This window comes from Solanum lycopersicum, chromosome 7 (genome assembly GCF_036512215.1).
Source record: "Solanum lycopersicum chromosome 7, SLM_r2.1".
Taxonomy (NCBI): Eukaryota; Viridiplantae; Streptophyta; class Magnoliopsida; order Solanales; family Solanaceae; genus Solanum; species Solanum lycopersicum.
The window spans coordinates 27,867,066-27,887,937 of NC_090806.1; the positions used below are offsets into that span (position 1 = coordinate 27,867,066).

The 20,872-nt window shown below is 34.8% G+C and overlaps 1 protein-coding gene across 1 annotated transcript; it reads right to left on the bottom strand.

The window, feature by feature from the left end:
• Positions 1–18,921: 18,921 nt before the first annotated feature.
• Positions 18,922–20,566, bottom strand: LOC101260153 (protein JINGUBANG-like). Its single transcript, XM_004242909.4, has 2 exons — positions 19,671–20,566; positions 18,922–19,593 (listed from the first exon to the last, which is right to left on the bottom strand). The coding sequence occupies exons 1-2, from the start codon at positions 20,361–20,363 to the stop codon at positions 18,958–18,960; spliced, it is 1,329 nt and encodes a 442-aa protein (XP_004242957.1). The 5' UTR covers positions 20,364–20,566; the 3' UTR covers positions 18,922–18,957.
• Between the last annotated feature and the right edge of the window lie 306 nt (positions 20,567–20,872).

Here is a 20,872-nt window from a genome sequence, read left to right on the forward strand (position 1 = left end):
AGTGAGTCGTAGAGGAGGACCCATCCTTATTGCAAAAACTCCCCAAGGACCAACAAAGGGGTACTTGGGGAGGACCCATCCTTATTGCAAAAGCATCCTAAGGCAGTCCCACCTTCGGAGGGCAATCGACGCTCAGTAGGATGGTCGCTCATAGGATGGTCCACGCCCCGTAGGTGGTGGAATTGATGGAGACTTATCTAGGTATCTTAAGCTTACATTTTTCAGGATTTGTCTTAAACAGCGTTGACCGGCACGAGCAATCTATGGGACGACGCAGTAGGCGCTGGTCGTCGTTTGTGGCATGCAATTCTCTGCAAAGTCTCGGCCAGCCCAAGGGTATTTTGGGGTTTTCACCCACGCTTCCTAAAATTATTTTGATGGTTTTTTATTGCCATTTTAGGTATTTTAAGTGGGTTTACAAGCCTAAAACAGTTAGATGAAATAAATTTTAAAAATCAAAACCCAAATCCCCAAAGAGCTCTCTAGAAGTCTATCGGAGCCAAAACTCAAGATAGAGAATGGATTGAAACAAAAAAATCTACTCAATTTCGTGGTCTAGAATCAATTAAGGTATGACTTCATCCTTTAATTTCTTTTCTTCGAGGAGCCAAACTTCAAATTGATTTCTAAAGTCTTTCAAAAGATGAAGTTGTCCTAATTTGATATCTAGCCATGGTTTATTGCATAAAACATTTTGAATAATCGTATATTGGTTAAATTGATGTTAGTTTGATGACATTAACCTATTTACTCTATAAACTCATGTAATTCATTAAACCATAGTTTTGATTATTTTATGGGTGTTTTGATTAAGGCTATTGAACTATGAAAGAATCATGCTAGAATTGTAAGTAGTATTCCCTAATTTGATGAATTCAAATTTTATTGTCTTTGATTCATTGTATATTGTGATTATTCAATTGAATTGGCGATTATAGCTATTTGTAAGAGCTTTTGTATATTGAGTTGGTTGAATTGACAATGGATTTTAGTTGTGAGGTTGTATTGATGGTATGTTGATCTAACTTTCTCTATTTTGTGTAGTATAGGACTCTGAAAATAATGATTCTTCGTATGGTACACTAATTGTACTGCTTATGTGCTATACTCTTGAATTATGTGACCTTGTCAGGATTACTTTACGAATAGTGAATTAATGTGGCCTCGTCGGCATAACTTTATTAACTATGTTATTATCAAATAGTACTTGTCTATGTGATTTTTGTGAAGGTCTTAATGACTTATTTGTATATGGAGAGTGAAAGCATGAATTTCTTAGCTGGTTATATGTGTCTCTAGCAGGCTATAGTGAAGTTATTATGTGTATTACCCTATGATTGAAGTGTGAAGCTTTGTTTGTCACATCCGGGTTTACCCCTAGACGTAACCGGCGGCATCGTTCTTTTGAAGGATTAAGACTAGCCTTTTAGTTTCATGTCATATCATTCATAGGTCAAAAATGCGAAAAAATTTAAAGCTTTCATCAGCACTACTTGGAGGTTTACATAGACCTCTACATACACATAATATATATATATATATATATATATATATATAGATATATACAAATACATACATACGTACATATATATATATATATGTATATTAATATCGAGTATACATAGACCCTTCATATAGGTTGGTTACATAGCCTTCTACTTTTATTGCATATGCATCTATAAATATATAGAAATAGTCTCAAATTGTCTCATCTCATACCATCTAAATGAATATCACAATATGGGCATAGCCGTTACATCAATTCAACAAGACCATGTATAGGTCATTCGAAAGTACAATATTCAACTAAAAAGAAAACGGATGATGAAGTCAATAAGCTCATAAAAAAAATCCAAAGCTAAAGGATGGCATTGCCCTCAAAAGTTGAGGACCTACCCTACTTGGATGAAAGGAATAATCCAAGCCTTCAACAATATCTCCTTCCAAACTCTTCAACGACCGGAACCTAAAATGTATGGGAAAAGGGAAGAAAATGGGGTTAGTACTCCACATATAATAAATATGAGATCTTATGCACAAACACAAGAAAAGCATGCTAAAGGGGACTTTTTTTGTCAAAACATGTCATTTTACCCCTTTAGGGACTTAATGCAAAATCAAGTAAGTCATATAATTCAAGCAACATGCTTACTATCATACAAGTAATAGTTATTCCAACATAATTGAAACGATGATTTAATGCAACCCTAATATCAAGGAATAATCACACAAGAATGAATAAGAGTCAAATATATCATAATGAGCAAGACAACTGCTCAGAAGTCCTTATCAAATTCAACAAGTGAAATGACAAAGCAAAGCTCTATAACCTTACTCAAGAAAGTATCCTCAACAAAAAAACATGACCATTGTCCAAATATACATTCATGGCATTTAGACTTGCATTGTATCATATATTATCATTATTATCCATGGCATATTCATAAATAGACTAAGCAACATATAGTATCGACAATGTGCCATGGTCAATATATATGCACATCATATATTATCATAACATAAACATATATAAGAACCTCCTCCTAAACTCCCCTCAAATCTAACTAGTGCAATGTATAGGTAAAGTCCCATACCCCTACCTTCCTATACTAAGCTAGACCCCTTAATTTATACAATTTAGAGTTTAAGTCCTTTAATTCGTTTTACCTTTTGGGAACATCTTTCCCTAACCGACATAGACCACATGAGCTAGTTTGGAATCCGGTGTCATAAAACCCAACACCAAACGAAGGCGGACAACTTTCCAAGGTAGTACCAAAATAAGAAAAATAGAAACTATGTGAATCCACTAGCTAGTATTCCTATGGGGGCAACATAGTTCAAGTACTATGAGATTTAGTTGGTTCCCTCTTAATGCGCCATGCATTATAGTCTCCAATCTTGAGAGTAATGTAGTCTTCCAACCTTCCCTATTTGGGAAGGGACACTCTCCTATCTAGTTCACTCGGTGCTAAGCTAGAGTCCTTTTTTTTAAATGTCTTTAAGCCATTAATTATCAATCATAGCTTAATTTAGCCCATGGGGTGTACCCTTTGTACAATTATCACCATCAATAGCTCAATTAGAATTGTATGAGTCTAAGTCCTTTCATCGCAATTCATATAAGTGAGGTTAACACATTAGCATTTCATAACATATTGATGAACATTGATAGTTTTCACCGTCCTTATCGAACATACACCTTAATCAACCTCTAAACATAGTCAAGACATTTCAATTCAACATCATACCACCCTATAATCCTAGTATAAGGCATACTCGAATGTCATATAATGACTTAACAACAATTAATCACAATTTGAAGTAAAGATAGAGATTCTAAGACTTACCAAGTCTTCCTCATAGTCTATCATCAAGATCTTACCATCAACCCATAAGTAAACCTAAACTGAGGAGTAACATCATCACACAATTATAACCAATGAGATAAGAAGGCCAATTGCATCTCTATAACACAATTCATCTTTAAATCACAACTTGAGACATGGTATATAGGATAATTTCACATTATAATTCATCACCTAAATCACATCTCAAGAACTAGAATGAAAGGAATATAATTAATTTTAATTTAATCATAATACCACCATAGGATAGTAATCGAATCAACAACCAACTCAATTGAATGATCAAAATACAATATCGTTCAAGATCACTACCTAGGGTTAGGGAGAGAGGATTATACTCTCAATTTAGACAAAACCATCAACAATTACTATAAAAAAAAAAAGATGAACTACACAGTAATATACACAATATAAAACTAAGAATTCAATAAAACCTCAATCCATAACTTCAATTTTGTAGTTGAATGAAACCCATAGGAAAACTCAACTTTTTAAAATCTATTTTGAAAGATCCCTTTGAGGAAAGGATCTCAAAGGTAAATAGAACCCATACCTTAATGATTTTTTGAGAATTGAATATTAATCCACCATTTTTCATCCCCCAATTGACCTCCCAAGCTAAGATTCTATGGAGTCTTCCAATTAAAGAAAGAAAGAAGAGAGAAGGAACAAAGTTTATTTTGAGAGTAGTCTTTAGGTTAGTGAGGGTTGAGGGTATTAATAGTGAGACTTAATAAACTTATTTAGTATCCCTTTAATCCCCAACTAACCCCTAAACAACTTAATTAATTAAATGAAATCATTTAAAATTTAACAGTGAAACTCGACCCTGATCGACGGGCTGTCTGTGAGTCGACGGACAACCCCCCCTCCATCCTACACTCCGTCGTCTCGGTCAGAGACTTTGAAGCTGAGGTCTTCCTCCAATTTGTCTAAGTGTGGGACGGCGGTGGCATCTACGATCCGTCGATCCACACACGTACCGTAGCCTCCATCTCTGCACTCCGTCGAAAAGTCTAGAGAGTGTGCAGGTGAAGGGACCTTTTTCACAATCTAATTTGTGGGATTACAGTGGCATTAAATCCCTGTCGAATCTACACAAAGACCGTCTTTTGTCCCGTCGATATACACGGTCAGGCAGTTCTGCATCAAACTACAGGGGTCCTTCTCAAGGGAACTTTGATGATCCTCGGGGAGTCGTACCTGGAAGTTTCAACCATGGAACAACTGAAACACCCATTAGCTACCTTTACACCAATTTTCGTATATTTTCAACTCCTAAAAGTTAGTCAAAAAGGTTGAGGTACACTAACATCCCTTTGAACCAACTTCCTAAAAATTTTGGTTCTTAAACCTCCTAAATAACCTATATTCATTAAAAATGGACTAAGAAACAGTTTTTAGACCTCTCGCATACACATAATATATTAATATCGACTGTACATAGACCCTTCGTATAATAATATTACATAGTCTTCTATTTTTATGAAACACATATATATAAGATAGAACATAGTCTTAAAATGGATATCTCATATTATAACTAACTAAACAAGAGTATTACGATCGGGAATATCAATACATTAAAAACCACATATAGGCTATACAATCATAGTACTCAAACAAAAGAGAATGGACAAAGTTTCTATAACACTAATCAACATCCAGTACTAGAAAGTGGCATTGTCCTCGAAGTGATGCGGACGTACCCAACATGGATAATGAGGATATAAGTCTTCTTAAAAATCATCATGAACCCTTCAAAGACCGGAACCTAAAATTTTTGGGGAAATGGAGAAATGGGGTTAGCATAGCACTTGTACTAAGTATGGAATCGTATTCACACAAAATTAATAAAACATGCTAAAAAGGGACATTTTATTTAAGCATTCTAATTTACTTTTGAAAAGCGTTATGCGCATTGAAGAACCAATAAAAGTCAATAGCACATCTTCAAAAAGTCAAAACCATGTACATCATCAGGCCAACAATATCAAGGCTAGTAAAGTAAACATGCATATCATCATAAATGAGCACATAACCAAAACAACTCTATCATCAAGTCATAATATCAACAAGAATGTATAAGAGTTCATAAAACCATAACTAAAGTAATACCTTTACTCATGAACTATCATTAAGTACACTAATACAATGTCTAAACAAGGCCCCATAACCACATTCAACCAAGTAAACCAACAAGACCATAATCAATGCCCAACTTCACATACTATTCCATTAAGAATAAATATCATCATACTTTTTCTACAGAGACCAACCACATCTTCATAAGTGAAACCAACATCACATAGTGTCATAACATGTAAGATCAACATATACATATGATTTACATTTATAAGCATATTAGCACATAAGCATATAAGAACATCCTTCTAAGACTTCCCTCATGGATAATTAGTGCAATGTAAAGGTAAAGTCTCATACCCCTACTAGACCAAGTCGAACCCCTTAGGTCATCCTAGTTAGCGATCGCTTTAGTACTTCATTTTAACTTTTGAGAACATCTTGCCTTAATCGATATAGACCACATGAGCTATTGTGGAATCCACTGTCATGGATCCCTACACCAAAAGAAGGCGCACTACTTGCCAAGGTAGTACCAAAACATGAAAAAAGCACCTATGTGGATCCACTAGATAGTATTGCTATGCTGGAAACATAGTTCAAGAACCAGGATATGTAGTTGTGACCCTCTTTATGGTGCATGCATCAGATTCTCCAATTTAATGAGTACATTAGTGATCCTACCTTCCATATGTGTAAAGGGACACGCCTCACTCTAGTTCACTTGGTGCTAAGCTAGAGTCCCTTTTGAAATGTATTTGAGTCTTCATTAAACATCATAACTTAGTTTAGGTCATAGGGTCTATACCTTATATAATCATCATCATAGCTCAATAAGAATTGAATGAGTATTTTCCTTTCATTACAATTCACACATGTGAGGTTAGCACATTTACATAATCACATAATAATAAGGAACATTGGTAACTTATCATCATCCTTATAACATTTACATCTTAGCCAACATCTTACAAACCATACTTCAGGACATTCCAATTCAAAATCATACCAACCCTATCAATCTTAACATAAGGTATACTTCAATACAACTTCATTACATAACACAAGTAATCATAATTGAAGTAAAGAATTGATATCACAAGACATACCCCAACCTCCTTCACAAGTCATCATCAAAGATTTTACCATCAACCATCCAATTCAACCTAAAAATGAGTGTAATATGATCGCACAATTGTAATTTACACAATAATGAAGTCAATTGAATCACTACTTAACAATTCATTATTAGTTCATAGCTTAGGATTAAAGACTTAGGTCAAATTCATGATCTACTTTACAATCAAGAATAATTAAATCAAGAAATAGCATAATTGTATTACAATACATCATAATAAACTCACAATAATCTAAATAAATCATAAACAAAGCAATTCATAAAGTCAAATTCTTAATAGAAGAAAACTCACTTGAAAACTCTTCTTTTTGAATTAAATTAGGAGGAACCCTTTGGGGGGAAATCCACAAAGGTGAAAGGAATGTTATACCTTAAAAATTGATGAATATTTATGGTGAAAAATAGACTTTCTTCCCTACAACCCTCCTTTTCTTGGTCTTCTATGGAGTTTATTTGGGAGAGAGAAGGAAGAGAAATTGGGTTTACGAAAAATGAGAGTTAGGTTTAGTTTCATTAGGTTAGGTCTTTATATAGAGGTCCTTAATTAACTTAATTAGACCTTCCTTACCCCTGAATAATTAACTAACCACTTAATTAACTAATTGTATTAAATAAAATAAAACAACAAAAACAGACCTGACTGATGAGTTGTAAGTCAGTCGATGCCCTTTCCCCTCTTCCGTCTTGCACATCCGTCGTTTATGTCAGAGACTGGTCCAAATGGACCTTCAGACAAAATAGTTAAGTTTGGGTCAAAGGAGGCATCGACACACCATCTATACAACCACGCCTCGTTGAGTGTGGTTGTAGGTGCACACTATCCAATTGATAGTTTTTTGCCGAATTTCAATTATCATATTCTAGGACTCTTTGGTTGGTCCTTGAGGAGTCATACCTGTACTTTTCGACTATAAACAAACTCTAATACGTATTAGACACCTTACCACTACATTTAATCATATTCCGACTCTTAAAACCTAGTCAAATAGACTAAGGCTTGCTAGAACCTCTTGAACTAATTTCCAGTCGTCATGGATGTTTCCTTGACGCTTTGATTCCAACACTTCCTAAATGACTTATATATATTATAATTGACTCTAAAACAGTGTTGAAACTCTTAGAATCTTATGTTTGGCTCTATATTAGGCCTTAGACTTTTGGAGTATTATATTATCCCCCCCCCAGGAACATTCGTCCCCGAATGACACTAGAATTGTTCAAAAAGGAAAGAATAGACTGAATACTATCAGCCAAACCAACAACATATCAAAACCTGAGTTACAATCAAAATCAACATAACCACATGACCCTTTTTACAATGCCACTCAACCCATCATTTTCAAATCATAAGAGTTCAATATTCATTTCATGCTTACTCATTATGCCAAAGCTTCAACGGCACAATATACCCAAATACACCACATAAGTTCAATTCAAGTAAAAGAACATTTTCTTGAAAAATTTCATTTCAATAAGCATAATTCGCTGTAACTAGTAACATTTTACCAAAAATCAAGGAAACTTAAAATAAACTCGTTATTTTCACTAAATATAGGAAAAAAATAACCTTAGTTACCGAATAGATGAGGGTAACGGGACATCATGTCGGCATTGGCCTCCTATGTTGCACCCTCAACTTGGTGGCTCTTCCATAACAGCTTTACGGAAGTCATCGCTTTGATCCTTAACTTCTCTACTTGTGTATCGAGGATTTCAATCGAAACCTCCTAATATGAAGATTCTCTTAAGATTCTATTAAACACCTAGACCTTCAATTGGAAGAGTAGACTCAGGATCACCAACATACTTCTTGAGCATGGAAACATGGAACACCAGATGAGCCGAGGTCAACTCACTAGGCAACTTAAACTCACATGCAACCTTACCAACCATTTGAAAAATTTCATAGGGACCCACATAATGAGGACTCAACTTCCATTTCTTTCCAAATCTCACCACCTCTTTCGTAGGTGATGTTTTTAGATACAGTTTATCTCCCTCTTCAAATTCTAAATCTCTTCTCCTATGGTCGGCATAAGACTTTTCCCAGCTATAGGCTATTTTCAAGCGATTCCTTACTATATGAACAATCTCCAAAATCTTATAAATCAATTCGGGACCTAAAAGTGAAGACTCTCCCAGTTGAAACTATACAATTGAATATATACATCTCCTATCATACAAGACTTCATAAGGAGCCATAAATATAGATGAATCGTATCTATTGTTGTAAGAAAACTCAACCAAAGGAAAGTTTTTATCCCAATTTCCCTTGAAGTCAATTATACAATTTCTAAGCATATCCTCAAGGGTTTGAATAGTACGCTCTGCTTGACCATACATTTGGGGATGAAAAAACGTTACTTAACTTCACCTTGGTACCCAACCCTTTTTGAAATGACCTCCAAAATCTAGATGTGAATTTTGTGACCCTATCTGATATGATGGATAACGGAAATGCCATGGCGACACACAATCTCATATATGAAGATCCTTGCACAATCCTCCACCGAGTAAGTGAAATTTATTGTTATGAAATTATAGAATTTTGTCAACCTATCAACAACAACCCAGATGAAGTCATGTTGCTTTTGTATCCAAGGCAAACCTCTAAAAAATCGTATTAATATCTTCCCACTTCCTAGTAGGAACTTTTATTTCTTGAAGTAAACCACCCGGCTTTTGGTGTTTGGATTTCACTTGTTGGCAATTTAGACATTTTGCAACAAATTTCGCTATGTCCCATTTCAAGCCTTCCCACCAAAATACTTCTCTAAAGTCATGATACATCTTTGTAGAACCCGGATGAATGGAGTAATGGGGCCCATGAACTTCCTCAAGAATCCGGTTCCTTAAACCAGCAACATTGGTATTACACATCCTTCCTTTATACCTCAAGACACCATCCCCCTTAAGGAGAATGACTCATTAAGCTTACCAAAAACTGATTCCTTCAACTCTATCAATAGTCGATCAAGTGTTTCTTAGACATCACCTTAATAACCAAAGATGATTTGGATTTATGATGGACCATAAAACCACCATCCGAAGAATCTTCCAATCTAACACCCAATCTAGACAACCTAAGAACATATTTCAATATGTCATTCTTGTCTTCATCTACATGAGAAACACTACCCATGTTCATGCGACTTAGAGCATCCACAACCACATTGGCCTTGCCGGGGTGGTAGAGAACACTCATGTCATAATCTTTCAAAAACTCCAACCACCTTCTTTGTCGGAGATTAAACTTCTTTTGAGTAAATACATATTAAAGACTCTTGTGGTCATATATACATCAACATGGACACATACAAATAATGACTCAATATTTTGAAGGAAATAACCACAGCCACTAACTTAAGATCATGAGTTTTATAATTATCTTGTTCACCTTAAGTTGTCTACAAGCATAACCCACTACTTTCGCATGTTCCATAAGCAACACCCTAAACCCACCAGGGATGCATCACAATATACAACGAAGCCCTTGGTACCCTCCTGTAAGTTCAACACCAGAGCGGAAGTAAGCCTATCTTTTATGATTTGGAAGCTTCTTTCATGTGCATCTGACCACTAAAATTTCATACTCTTTTGGATCAATTTAGTCAAGGGAGTGAAATGGATGCAAAAAAATCCACAAACCTTCAATTGTATCCCGCTAGACCCAAGAAAATACTAACGTCAATCGGCGTTAATGGCCTAGGTCAATTTTTCACCAGCTCGATTTCCTTGGATTAAGCTTAACTCCCTCACTAGAAATAATATGACCAAGAAACGCCACCGACCTCAACCAAAACTCACATTTTCTATTCTTGAAACATAGTTGGTTCTCCTTAACCACTTCTAAAACCACCCTTAAATAGTCAATATGCTCACCCTCATTTTTCAAATTGTCAATTAAAACAATGACAAATGAATCTACGTAACTTTGAAACACCCTATTCATGAGATCCATAAATACCGTCGGGGCATTATTCAGACCATAGGACAATACTAATAACTCATAGTTAACATATTCAGTTAATAATGTCGTTTTTATATATCCTCTCCTCTCACCCTAGGTTGGTGATACCCCGATCTCAAATTAATCTTAAACAAGTAGCGTGCCCCTTAGAGTTAATCAAAGAATTCATCAGTCCGAGGGAGAGGATACTTATTCTTAATAGTAACTTTATTGAGTTGGCGATAACCAATGCACATTCTAAGGGACCTATCCTTCTTCTTCACAAACAATATTGGCTCACCCTGTGTTGAAATACTAGGCCTAATGAAGCCCTTGTCTAGTAAGTCCTTTAGTTGAGCCTTCAACTATGTCAAGTCAGTCGGAGTTGTCCGAAATCTAAATGGAGTTGGTATACGGAAGAAAGTCAATACAAAAATTTGTTTCCCGTTTGGGAGGGTTTCCGGGAAAATCATTAGGAAAGCCTCTGAAAATTCCCTTACTATGGGGACTAACTCAATGGGAGGAGTTTCGGAGTCTAAATCTTTAGTTCTTACAATGTGATATAGACACCCTTTTGAGATCATTTTACAAGCCTTAAAACAAGAGATAATACTACTTCTAGGAATAGAATTTCCCCCTTTCCACTCTAAAATAGGTTCATTTGGAAAATTGAACTTGACAACTTTTGTTCTACAATTATTTGAAGCAAAACGATCATGCAACCAATCCATCCCCTAAATGACATCAATATCGACCATATCAAGTTCTACTAATTCCACATGAGTAACTATATTGGGAAGCATTATAGGACAATTTCTATACACCCTCTTTGCAAAACCGACTCACCTATCGGGGTAGTTAACATGAAATTTCATTTAGAATATAGGGAAACATATAAAACTTTCTAGCTATAAAGGGAGTAACAAACTATAATGTAGCACCAAGATAAAGTAAAGAATATACATCAATATATAAAACTTGTAACATACCGGTCACTACATTGGGAGAACTCTCTTGTTCACCCCTAGAGCGAAGTGCATAAAAGTGATACTTCTTTGGAGTATCCACATTAGAACCAGTAGCTTGAACTTGCCCGCTTCCGTTGTCTTTCTTCTTTACATTAGGGAAAACCTAACCTTGTGGACACACTTGCTACACCCAAAGCAATTGTCCGTACCAACAATGCATTCACCATAATGCTTCTCTCCACACTTTCCACAAGTTGGCTTCATTCTTGGTGAGCTAGTACCTTCTCCCTTTTGAGACATAGGGTTAGACACTCTATCATCACGAGCCTTGGAAAATTTTGAAGGAACTTGATTAGAAAACCTCTTCTTGAACCTAGACTTGTATAGAATGCAAAACTTACCCTTAGAGCAACCACCTTCATAATTAAAACTAGACCTTCTTGTCCTCCCAACTCTTTCTCCTTAATCTAGTTTCTTGCAATTGTTGAGCATATTCCACGAGATGAGAGATATTCATATTATCATGAAACATAGCTAAATTAAATTCTTCCACCAAGTCATAGGACACCCTCGTAAGAAAACAACACATCTCATCCCTTGGGTTTGAAACGAAGGATGGAACATACTTGAAAAATTTAGTGAATTGCAAAGAATAGTTAAGTACACTCAAACTTTGTTGACAAAGGTTGATGAATTCTCCCACCTTAGCATCCCTCATCTCTTTATGAAAGAACCTATCAAGGAAATTCTTCTTGAAGATCTTCCAAGTCACTGGACCACCTATTAGTGCCTATTATCCCTCCATTGCACATACCAAGTTTGAGCCACATCATTGAGTTGATAAGCCGCCAACTTGACCTTCTCAACTAAGGTCACACCCATAGCATTGATAATTTTATAGACCTCATCGAGAAAATCTTGAGGGTCCTAATCAAACCTCGACCCATAGAATATAGGTGGATTCATTCTAGTAAAGTCTCTCAAACGGGAGGCCATAGTGCTAGAATGTTGAGAAACTCGAGGTCCAACCTCCTAATTCATTTGGGTCGTCATAGTTTGAACTTAAAAGTGACAACATTAGCTTGAGAGGTCATATCTTGAGTCAAAGTGAGAAAAACCGCCCTTAAATCTCCATCGGTCGTCGGGGGCGGAGCAACCAAAACTTGATCACCCATAGAAATTTCTTCAAATGGAGGAACTTGATTTTATTTATTTTTATCATTAGTCATTTTTTTCTCCGCCCTACTAGCAGCATCCCTTTTGAGTATTTATTCCTATAACCACGATACACGTTTTAGGTGAAAGCATATAACAAGACTCTAGAGACACGACGTAGGAATACAAGAACATGCGTCTAGCTGAATTATATGAGACTTGTGATGGTTTATATGGATGATGCTATAGTAGTTGTTAGGGTGACATATAGATGACTTGGTTTTCCCTATGTGCTTCTATAATGTTATTCCATACGTGATATGGTGGAGTATGTTTGTATCTTTTTTTGGTAGACTTGTGTCCATTACTTGATATATGTAAAACGTGAATATGACTTCTTGACTTAGTATGATAAAGCTTCTTAGTCTTTTATGTGTGATTGACATGTGACCTTGAAAATAGTTAATAAGGTCCTTTATGTGGAACGTTCATCCAAGATATAAGGTTATGATATCCTTTAAATTGAAAGTCTTTATGGCATCCTTCTTGTGTAAATGGTGGACTTAAGGTTGGTTTGTTTGAAAGGCATGAAATCATCCTTAGGAAAATCATTTATCTATCATCTTAACCATTGTAGGTATCCTTAATAGACCCTCTTTGGTGAGGTGTAATGTGATTGGATTGTGAACATTATATGGAACCTCTTCATATGCTCTTTTATTGAAAATAATCTATGAGAACAAAGGCTAGCACCAAGAGAGTATGCTTGGGAAGTTGTTCTAACTAAGATGACATGGGAAATTTCTCTAACAAAGATGACATTAGAGAACAAAAAAACCCTCGATATTCCTTAACCATGTGCCTACATGGGATGTGTCCTAGTTCTACCATTGGCAAGTCCTAGTTCTATCAGAGTAAGTGCATGACTACGAATTCCCTGCATATCTAGTATGGTCTATGTCGGTTATTGCCTATTCTCATCATATGGGATACCTACTAGTGTTGGAGAAGTTCTAAAAAGATTAGGTAGTGGTATGGGATGCTATCTAGACATTGCACAATTAGGCTTTGAAGATGTTACTGAGTGAGTCCCTAGGTCTTCTCAAAGACCATTACTTGAATGTTCTTAAGTGTTGAATGTCTCTTAAATAAACTAGTGAATACAATGGAAAGTTAAAAACTATGTTAATGAATCAGTACTAGTCTAGAGTATTTTTAAGGATTGCCTAGTTAAGATGTGGTAGGAGCATGGGAATGGTCTCTTCGTCTCTTATCTAGGGATGTTTTAAGAATAAATTAGATGGGAAAGTTGACTAATGAAATGAGAGTAATCTTATGTTAGGTATCCTAAAGGATCTCTTAGGTGTGTATGAAGGGAATGTATGGGCGGTTGCTTCACTCAAGTGAGCCTTAGAATCACCTTTGGTAGGAGGATATCATGTTTATGTGTTTGATGTGTTCTTAATGCTATCTTGTTATATATGAGTTATAGGTGAAGTTACAATCAAGTTCGCTGTAATGTTATTGTAATGTAACTTTAATTTGATATAAATTGATTATGACTTGTAATGTGTTCTAATTGTAATTTTTGTGTTTAAATGTGATTCTTATACTTTTAATATCATGATTTAATCAAAAAGAGCATATTTATCATAAATGTCCGTTTCTCATGATTTTATGCATTATGTCATACTTAGTACATGAATTGTATTAATTCGATACATTTTATCTATCTCTAAAGTTTAGGTGGAAGGTAAAAGTTGTCTTTAATCAAAGCTGGAAAGTAGGACTCTTTTAAGCAAAGCTTGGAAACTAGGAATCTATCTTAGACTGCTTTTATTAAATGTATTGCAATAGACTATGTATTTCTATATTTTTATTTTATGGGCCGTGTCCCAAGTATTCTTGAGTCTAAGATTGGAATATGTTGAGACTTAGTATTTTCCTATGATTTTATATGAAAGATGTTTATAAGATATTTCGTGTGAAAACATTCAATTCCACACTACTTTTCATACATGTATGCAATAATTGATGTCTAAGGGCTTGTACAAGACCTCCGAGAGGTCAAGTAAGCCATGTTGCAAGTCCGAGAACATCATATCTTCTAGGGTGTACTCCCGGGATGTGACACATGACCTGATTGAACAATGTATAGAGCTGCTAAAATTAGTACAACTAATGAAATGAATAAAATAAGTACACACTCGACTCAATGAGTTGAACTAGGACTCCATCATATCATCCGCTACTTTTGGAAGACCCGTTGTATAATAAAAATTAACTCTTTTGTTTGGCGCTGGGATCATACATCTAGAAAATTAAATGTCTAGTGTATCATGAACACAAAAATCATAGGTACCTAAAGTGCATCAGAGGACAACTATGCTCGGAGAGCATATACATAATGAAAAGAAACGAAATAAATAGTAGCTAAGGGTCAAAAGAAAAACACAAAGTCTAATTATACACCCTGGAAAATCTAGCAAGAAGCAAATGACAATGTAAAGCTGCCAAATACAACCTAACTAGAGCCCATAAGCCATGAAGGTACACTTATGAGCAATTCAATTGAAAATAACCCAAATATATTCCTATAAGCGCAATGAATACACACAAGATCTAATGATATCCCAAGATTCAAAAAATGAAGCTAAAAAAACCCAACACTGGACCTGGAACCATAACTAAAGAACCTTGAAAAACCAAATAGACTAGAGTTTTCATAAGTGAAACACGACTAACAAAAGCATGCCTAGACTTAACCTATGACTGACCAAAATCCACATAAACTCCAACAATAGAAATTTTAAATGCTCACAAATCTCAAACCAAGGCTAAAATACTCTGAAGAATATCCATAGTCACATGCTCATCAACAATCCGAAGACACTTTAGAACAAAACCATCATCGTAGTTACAAGGGACGTACTCTCAGTTAGAACCCATGACCTGATCAAAAGTAACCTATAAGGCCCAAAAATAATAACTGAAACGTTCAGGGGCATAAAATAAGTGAGCAATGGACAAAATTCCAATAGGAGTAGAGTTGTCACCTAGCTAATGATTCATACTACCAGACTCATGTTTGCTACATTGGTCTACAACGAGCTAGACTTGCCTAAAGCAACATTGGGCGATTCCTAATACATTATAACTAAAAAATAGCAATTCTGATGCAATCACTAGACTAGTTCTAGAATAAGGGTATTAATAAGTTATAATTAACAATTCAAAAGGACACACATATACAACAAGGCATAATACAACATCGCAATACAATAGAAATGTTTAAATATTTCGACTATTACCCAAAATAATAGCTAAGGTAGGACTTCAAATAAATACACATGAAACAAGATAAGAGCCCTGCCAAAAAAAGCTAAACATCATGAAAACACTTACTCAAGATCAATCTATCATTGGAAATCCAAACCCAACATCAAAGTCGATCATCTATGCTCTAAAATAAACTTAGGTGGAGCTTTACCCTTCAAAAATGCCTTTGATCACTGCCACACAATAAAAAATGATAATAACGTCAATACAAATGTTTTGACACCAAATCTACTAAAACTGAAGACAGAAATAAAAATAAGAGAAGATGAAATTGTGGAACTTCAGGGACGAATCCACTAATCTACTCAATATATTGGTCCCATAAGCTGAGGTAGATTGGGCACAAAAAGTGGGATTTAACTACCAGCTAAAGTCGCTTAAGTGTCACTTTTCCACCTAAGTGGCCTGTCAAAGTGAAACCTTTATCACTAAAGTGATTGAATCCTTGCTAGAGGCTCTAGCAGCTAAAATAATCATCCCTTAAGCATTTCATGTTCACTAATGGAGGTATCCCTTTAATAGGAAGGCCTATTTAAGAGGATCCTTGGATGCTTAAGTTATAAGTGCTTAAGAGGTGCCAAGATCGCATTGGCAGCTACACCAAGATCAAGCATCAAGAAATATTGGTATGCCTTACAAGACTCTGCCCGGATGCTCATACTATCCCAGAAATTGTGATATTCTAGTATTACCATATATGAAAAAAAAATCTCAAAGGAGTTCATGTCACCAAAGAGTGAGTTATGCACCCAAGGTTTTATTAAGCCATAAGCTACAATTTTGCTCGAAATGAGTAAAAAAGGACAAGAACTCGAACCAAAAGACTACACAGGCAAAACTCAACTTTTTGCAGCTAATAGAACATACTTCATCACATTCAATGTCTTTATTCATGATGTTTCAATAAAAAGCAATCGTTCAAGTTCAAACAACTCTAAAGTACAACACATCCATAGAAACCAAATGAAAAAACAACTAATCGAACGGTCAGTCCTAACAAGTAATAAATGACTTAAGTAAGTTCTAAAAGAAACTAACAACAGAATACGCGAAATGACCTAAAGGGTCATTATAAAAATAAAAGCATGGCAGTATATGTATATCCTATAAAAAAAAAAAGATCCTCAACATTTTCGTTACTGTATTTGAATAATTCATATATCATCATCATTTATATTCCTAGGGATTACAATGGGGGAAGACAGGGCGACACAGATTGAGCTTAACCTGCAAATTTTGAATCAACCCTGTCCCACTCCACATAACATTCTTTTTCTTTTTCAACCTGCCCCACCCCAACCCGCGTATACCCGCTCCGGGTGAACCTCCATTGCATAATTTTTTTAAATTTTTTTTCTAGTTATGCTAGATACTAAAAATAAAATTTATATTTTCATTAATTTGTATTATTTAATGGGAATCTGACAAAAAAAATTATAGGTCAATTGGGTAACATGTAAGAAATCGATTTATTTTTTATTGAGCCATTTTCATGTACTATCTTGAATATTTTAGTAGCTTTTATGAAATTATCTTAATAAATTAATAATTTTCTATTATAAGAACTCACTTAAACCCACCGCGTCACACACAACCTTAAATCCGCCCCATCCCGCATAGCCTTAAATCCGCCCGTTGCCATCCATATAAAATATGTAATAATAAATAGAGGAATATATCCCATATAATAATCATAAATATTTTTAGATACTAAAATGATATTAAACAATTACCTAAAAGGATGAAAAAGTGTCATCTACAAGAAAAGTAAAACCACTGGTAGATAATTTCATAGATGAAAATGAGGTGCTTTGTAATTCATATAAACCATACTTTACAAATCTCATATGTATCTAATCATCAAAAGAAAAATGGCATGCACATACAAATATTTTTATAAGCATTTTGCTTTAATAAATTATATCAAACAAAAAGGTTAACAAACGATCATAGTTATCTATTTACTTTTATTTAATAGACAATCAAAATAGAAGGAACATTCATGAAAGCATAAATATGAAAATTACTGACCCTTTGTAGAATAATTAAATAGTACATCGACTTTAAAAACTAGATTGGATTGCTCATGACCCTCTGCTATACTAAGGAAAAAACAATGATAAAATAAAAATACAAAGCTAGACATTTTTACAGCAAATTTAATTGTTTTAAGGTATAGCAGGAGAACCACTACAAGAAAATTGTGAATTAAATGGATATTATTGTGGGAATTAGAATGAAAATTTGCAAGAAACTTATTTTTCTGCAAATTTTCATACTAATTCTCAAAAAATCCTCATGTAATATATTGTTTTCTTGTAGTGCGGCTTCTAAAATTTTCTAAATATATATTTGAAAGTAAGTATTTATAATAGATTTTTACCAATAGGAATGTCTTTTTAATGGAAAACCAAAATTTGGCACTTCAAATTGATTTGAAAGAAACATTTAATATTATTTTATTTTGTGATTTGGATTGATTTTGTTAGATTTTCATGTGATTTTGTCCTAATATTGCTAATAAAGGTGAAGTTTTCTTTGCTTTGGTGATGAACGGTAGTTGAAATCTTTTGAAAAGGTATATAGAAGGTTTAATTTGGAGTTAGTAAATAAGAACAAGTGTTGCTTAATTAATATTTTAGTCTAAGCATTTCAGTGGTATTTGTGGATATGATTGGGTGCAAGTACACTTCGGTGAAGTTTAAGAAATAGGACTAACTAGTTCAAGCTAGGTATTGTTGGGGTAAAGATTAATTTGAGTAGTGATTTTTCAAACAGACTTTATCATTTTTAAGATGAGGGGCGTACGTCGAACTTATGTATTGAACAAAAATATTGTAATGTGTAATATTTGTTAGTTTTATTAGACTTAAGTCATATGATACATTGCAGAATACATATAATAGTACTATTGTTGAATGAAATAAAACGAAGAAAATTTTATTGGTCCATAGTCTAAACATTTGAATCTGATGATGTACAAAACGAATCGGAGTTATTATTGTGCGTGATGATAGGTGCCTTGTCTGAAACAGTCCAAACCTTTACAGATTTATCAAGACTTCCACTATAAACGACCCATTTCTGATCTGTTTCAGTGGATTCTTTATCTTCTTCTACTGCTAGACATTTTACTGGCCCATTATGACCACTCAATACAGATAACAATGTGTGTATAGACTTCTTGTCCCTTCTCCAAACACATATTGTTTTATCAGCTGATCCACTGAGTAGCAAATTTCCAGCTGCTGCAAGGCATAAAATAGCCAATTTGTGTCCCTTTAGCACTCCACCATGTGATAATTGCTTCTCTCGTTCCCAGAAATTCACAACACCATCAGATGAACCACAGTATACTACTGAACCAGATTTGCTAACAACTAATGCTGTCACTGCACATTCTTGATTCAAAAGTGTTTGAACAAAAACATGTTTTGGGTGTTTCCCTGTGTTTTCCCTCTGCCAAACCTTCACTGTTCCATCAGCTGATCCTGTATACACTATGCCTTCAACACTCGTAACCACTGAGTTCACTGCATCATCATGTGCTTTCACTGATTCTATGCATTTCGAGTTATCAACGTTCCACACCTATTAATTAGAACATTATGTATTTTCTATTAATTAGATGACGATGGCATATAATTGAAAATAACATAGATACTTACCTTAAATGTTCTGTCCCATGAAGCTGAATAGAGAAGGCCACGCGTTTGATCCATACTCAAGCATGATATGGCATCAACGTGCTTGATCCATAAACCACTCCTATTTCTCTTGACTTCCACATAGTTGCTAGGCTTAATGGATGCCTTGAAAATATCAAAGAAACTAGGCAAAGTCCCAGCACGTTTGTAGGTACCTGGATTCTTGGTTTGGATTTTCCAAACACGAACTTTTCCATCTTGATGACCTGTGAATATTTTCTCTCCTGAAATGATGATGGCTTTTACAAGTCCGCTATTTGATTTAAAAGCTGCGAATTCCTTGAGATTCTTCCACACACGTATATTCTTACTATCGGATCCTGTGTAAAGAAGATCGTTTTTTGTAGCCAAAGAATAAATGTGTCCCTCTTCCCGCACAAGTGAACCAATAAGTCCATTAATATTATTATTATTATTGTTTTGGGAATTATTGTTACCCTCATCAAATTTGGACCATGGAGACCCTTGGTTCCATGGAGACATCATCATAGGAGACCCTTCACCGCTAAGACGATTTGCTTCATATGCAGAGAAACTGCTGTGTCTTGCATTGAAATTATTATTATCATCGTCAATATGTGAGCTTGATATGTTTGGATCCGAGTGAACAGTGTTTCCTAATTTAGGAGGCAAATGGCTTGTATCAACAAACATTATGTGCTTAATTGGCCTTCTCACAACAAACAATCTCTTAGTAGCTAGGCTGGCAAGAAAAGGCAAAGGAAAAATGGATTAACAAAGTATACAAGAAATAGAATGTTTGGAACGACATCAATGGAAGGAAGAGAGTGGAAGAGAGATTTTCTAGGGAATTGCAAACTAGAGGCCATAAATTTTGAGTCTATGCAACATTTTCTATTATTCACCTCAAAAGTTTAGTCCTTATATCAATATAATTTATGATTACGTCCACTTATTTTGAGAAGCACATAATTAATATTATTCTAATATTTTATAACGACAATAAAAACATATATCAGGTTAAATTGATGATTTTATTTTCGGCGAAATTGTTTGATAAACTCTTATATTTGTATGAGTTTGTATTCTAAACCTTTTTACTCAATATTTTGTAAACTAGACCCTTAAATTTATTAAAACAAGATATTTGAAATCCCTCTGACTATTGACCAAATCTATGTGACATACGTATTGTTGAGTTG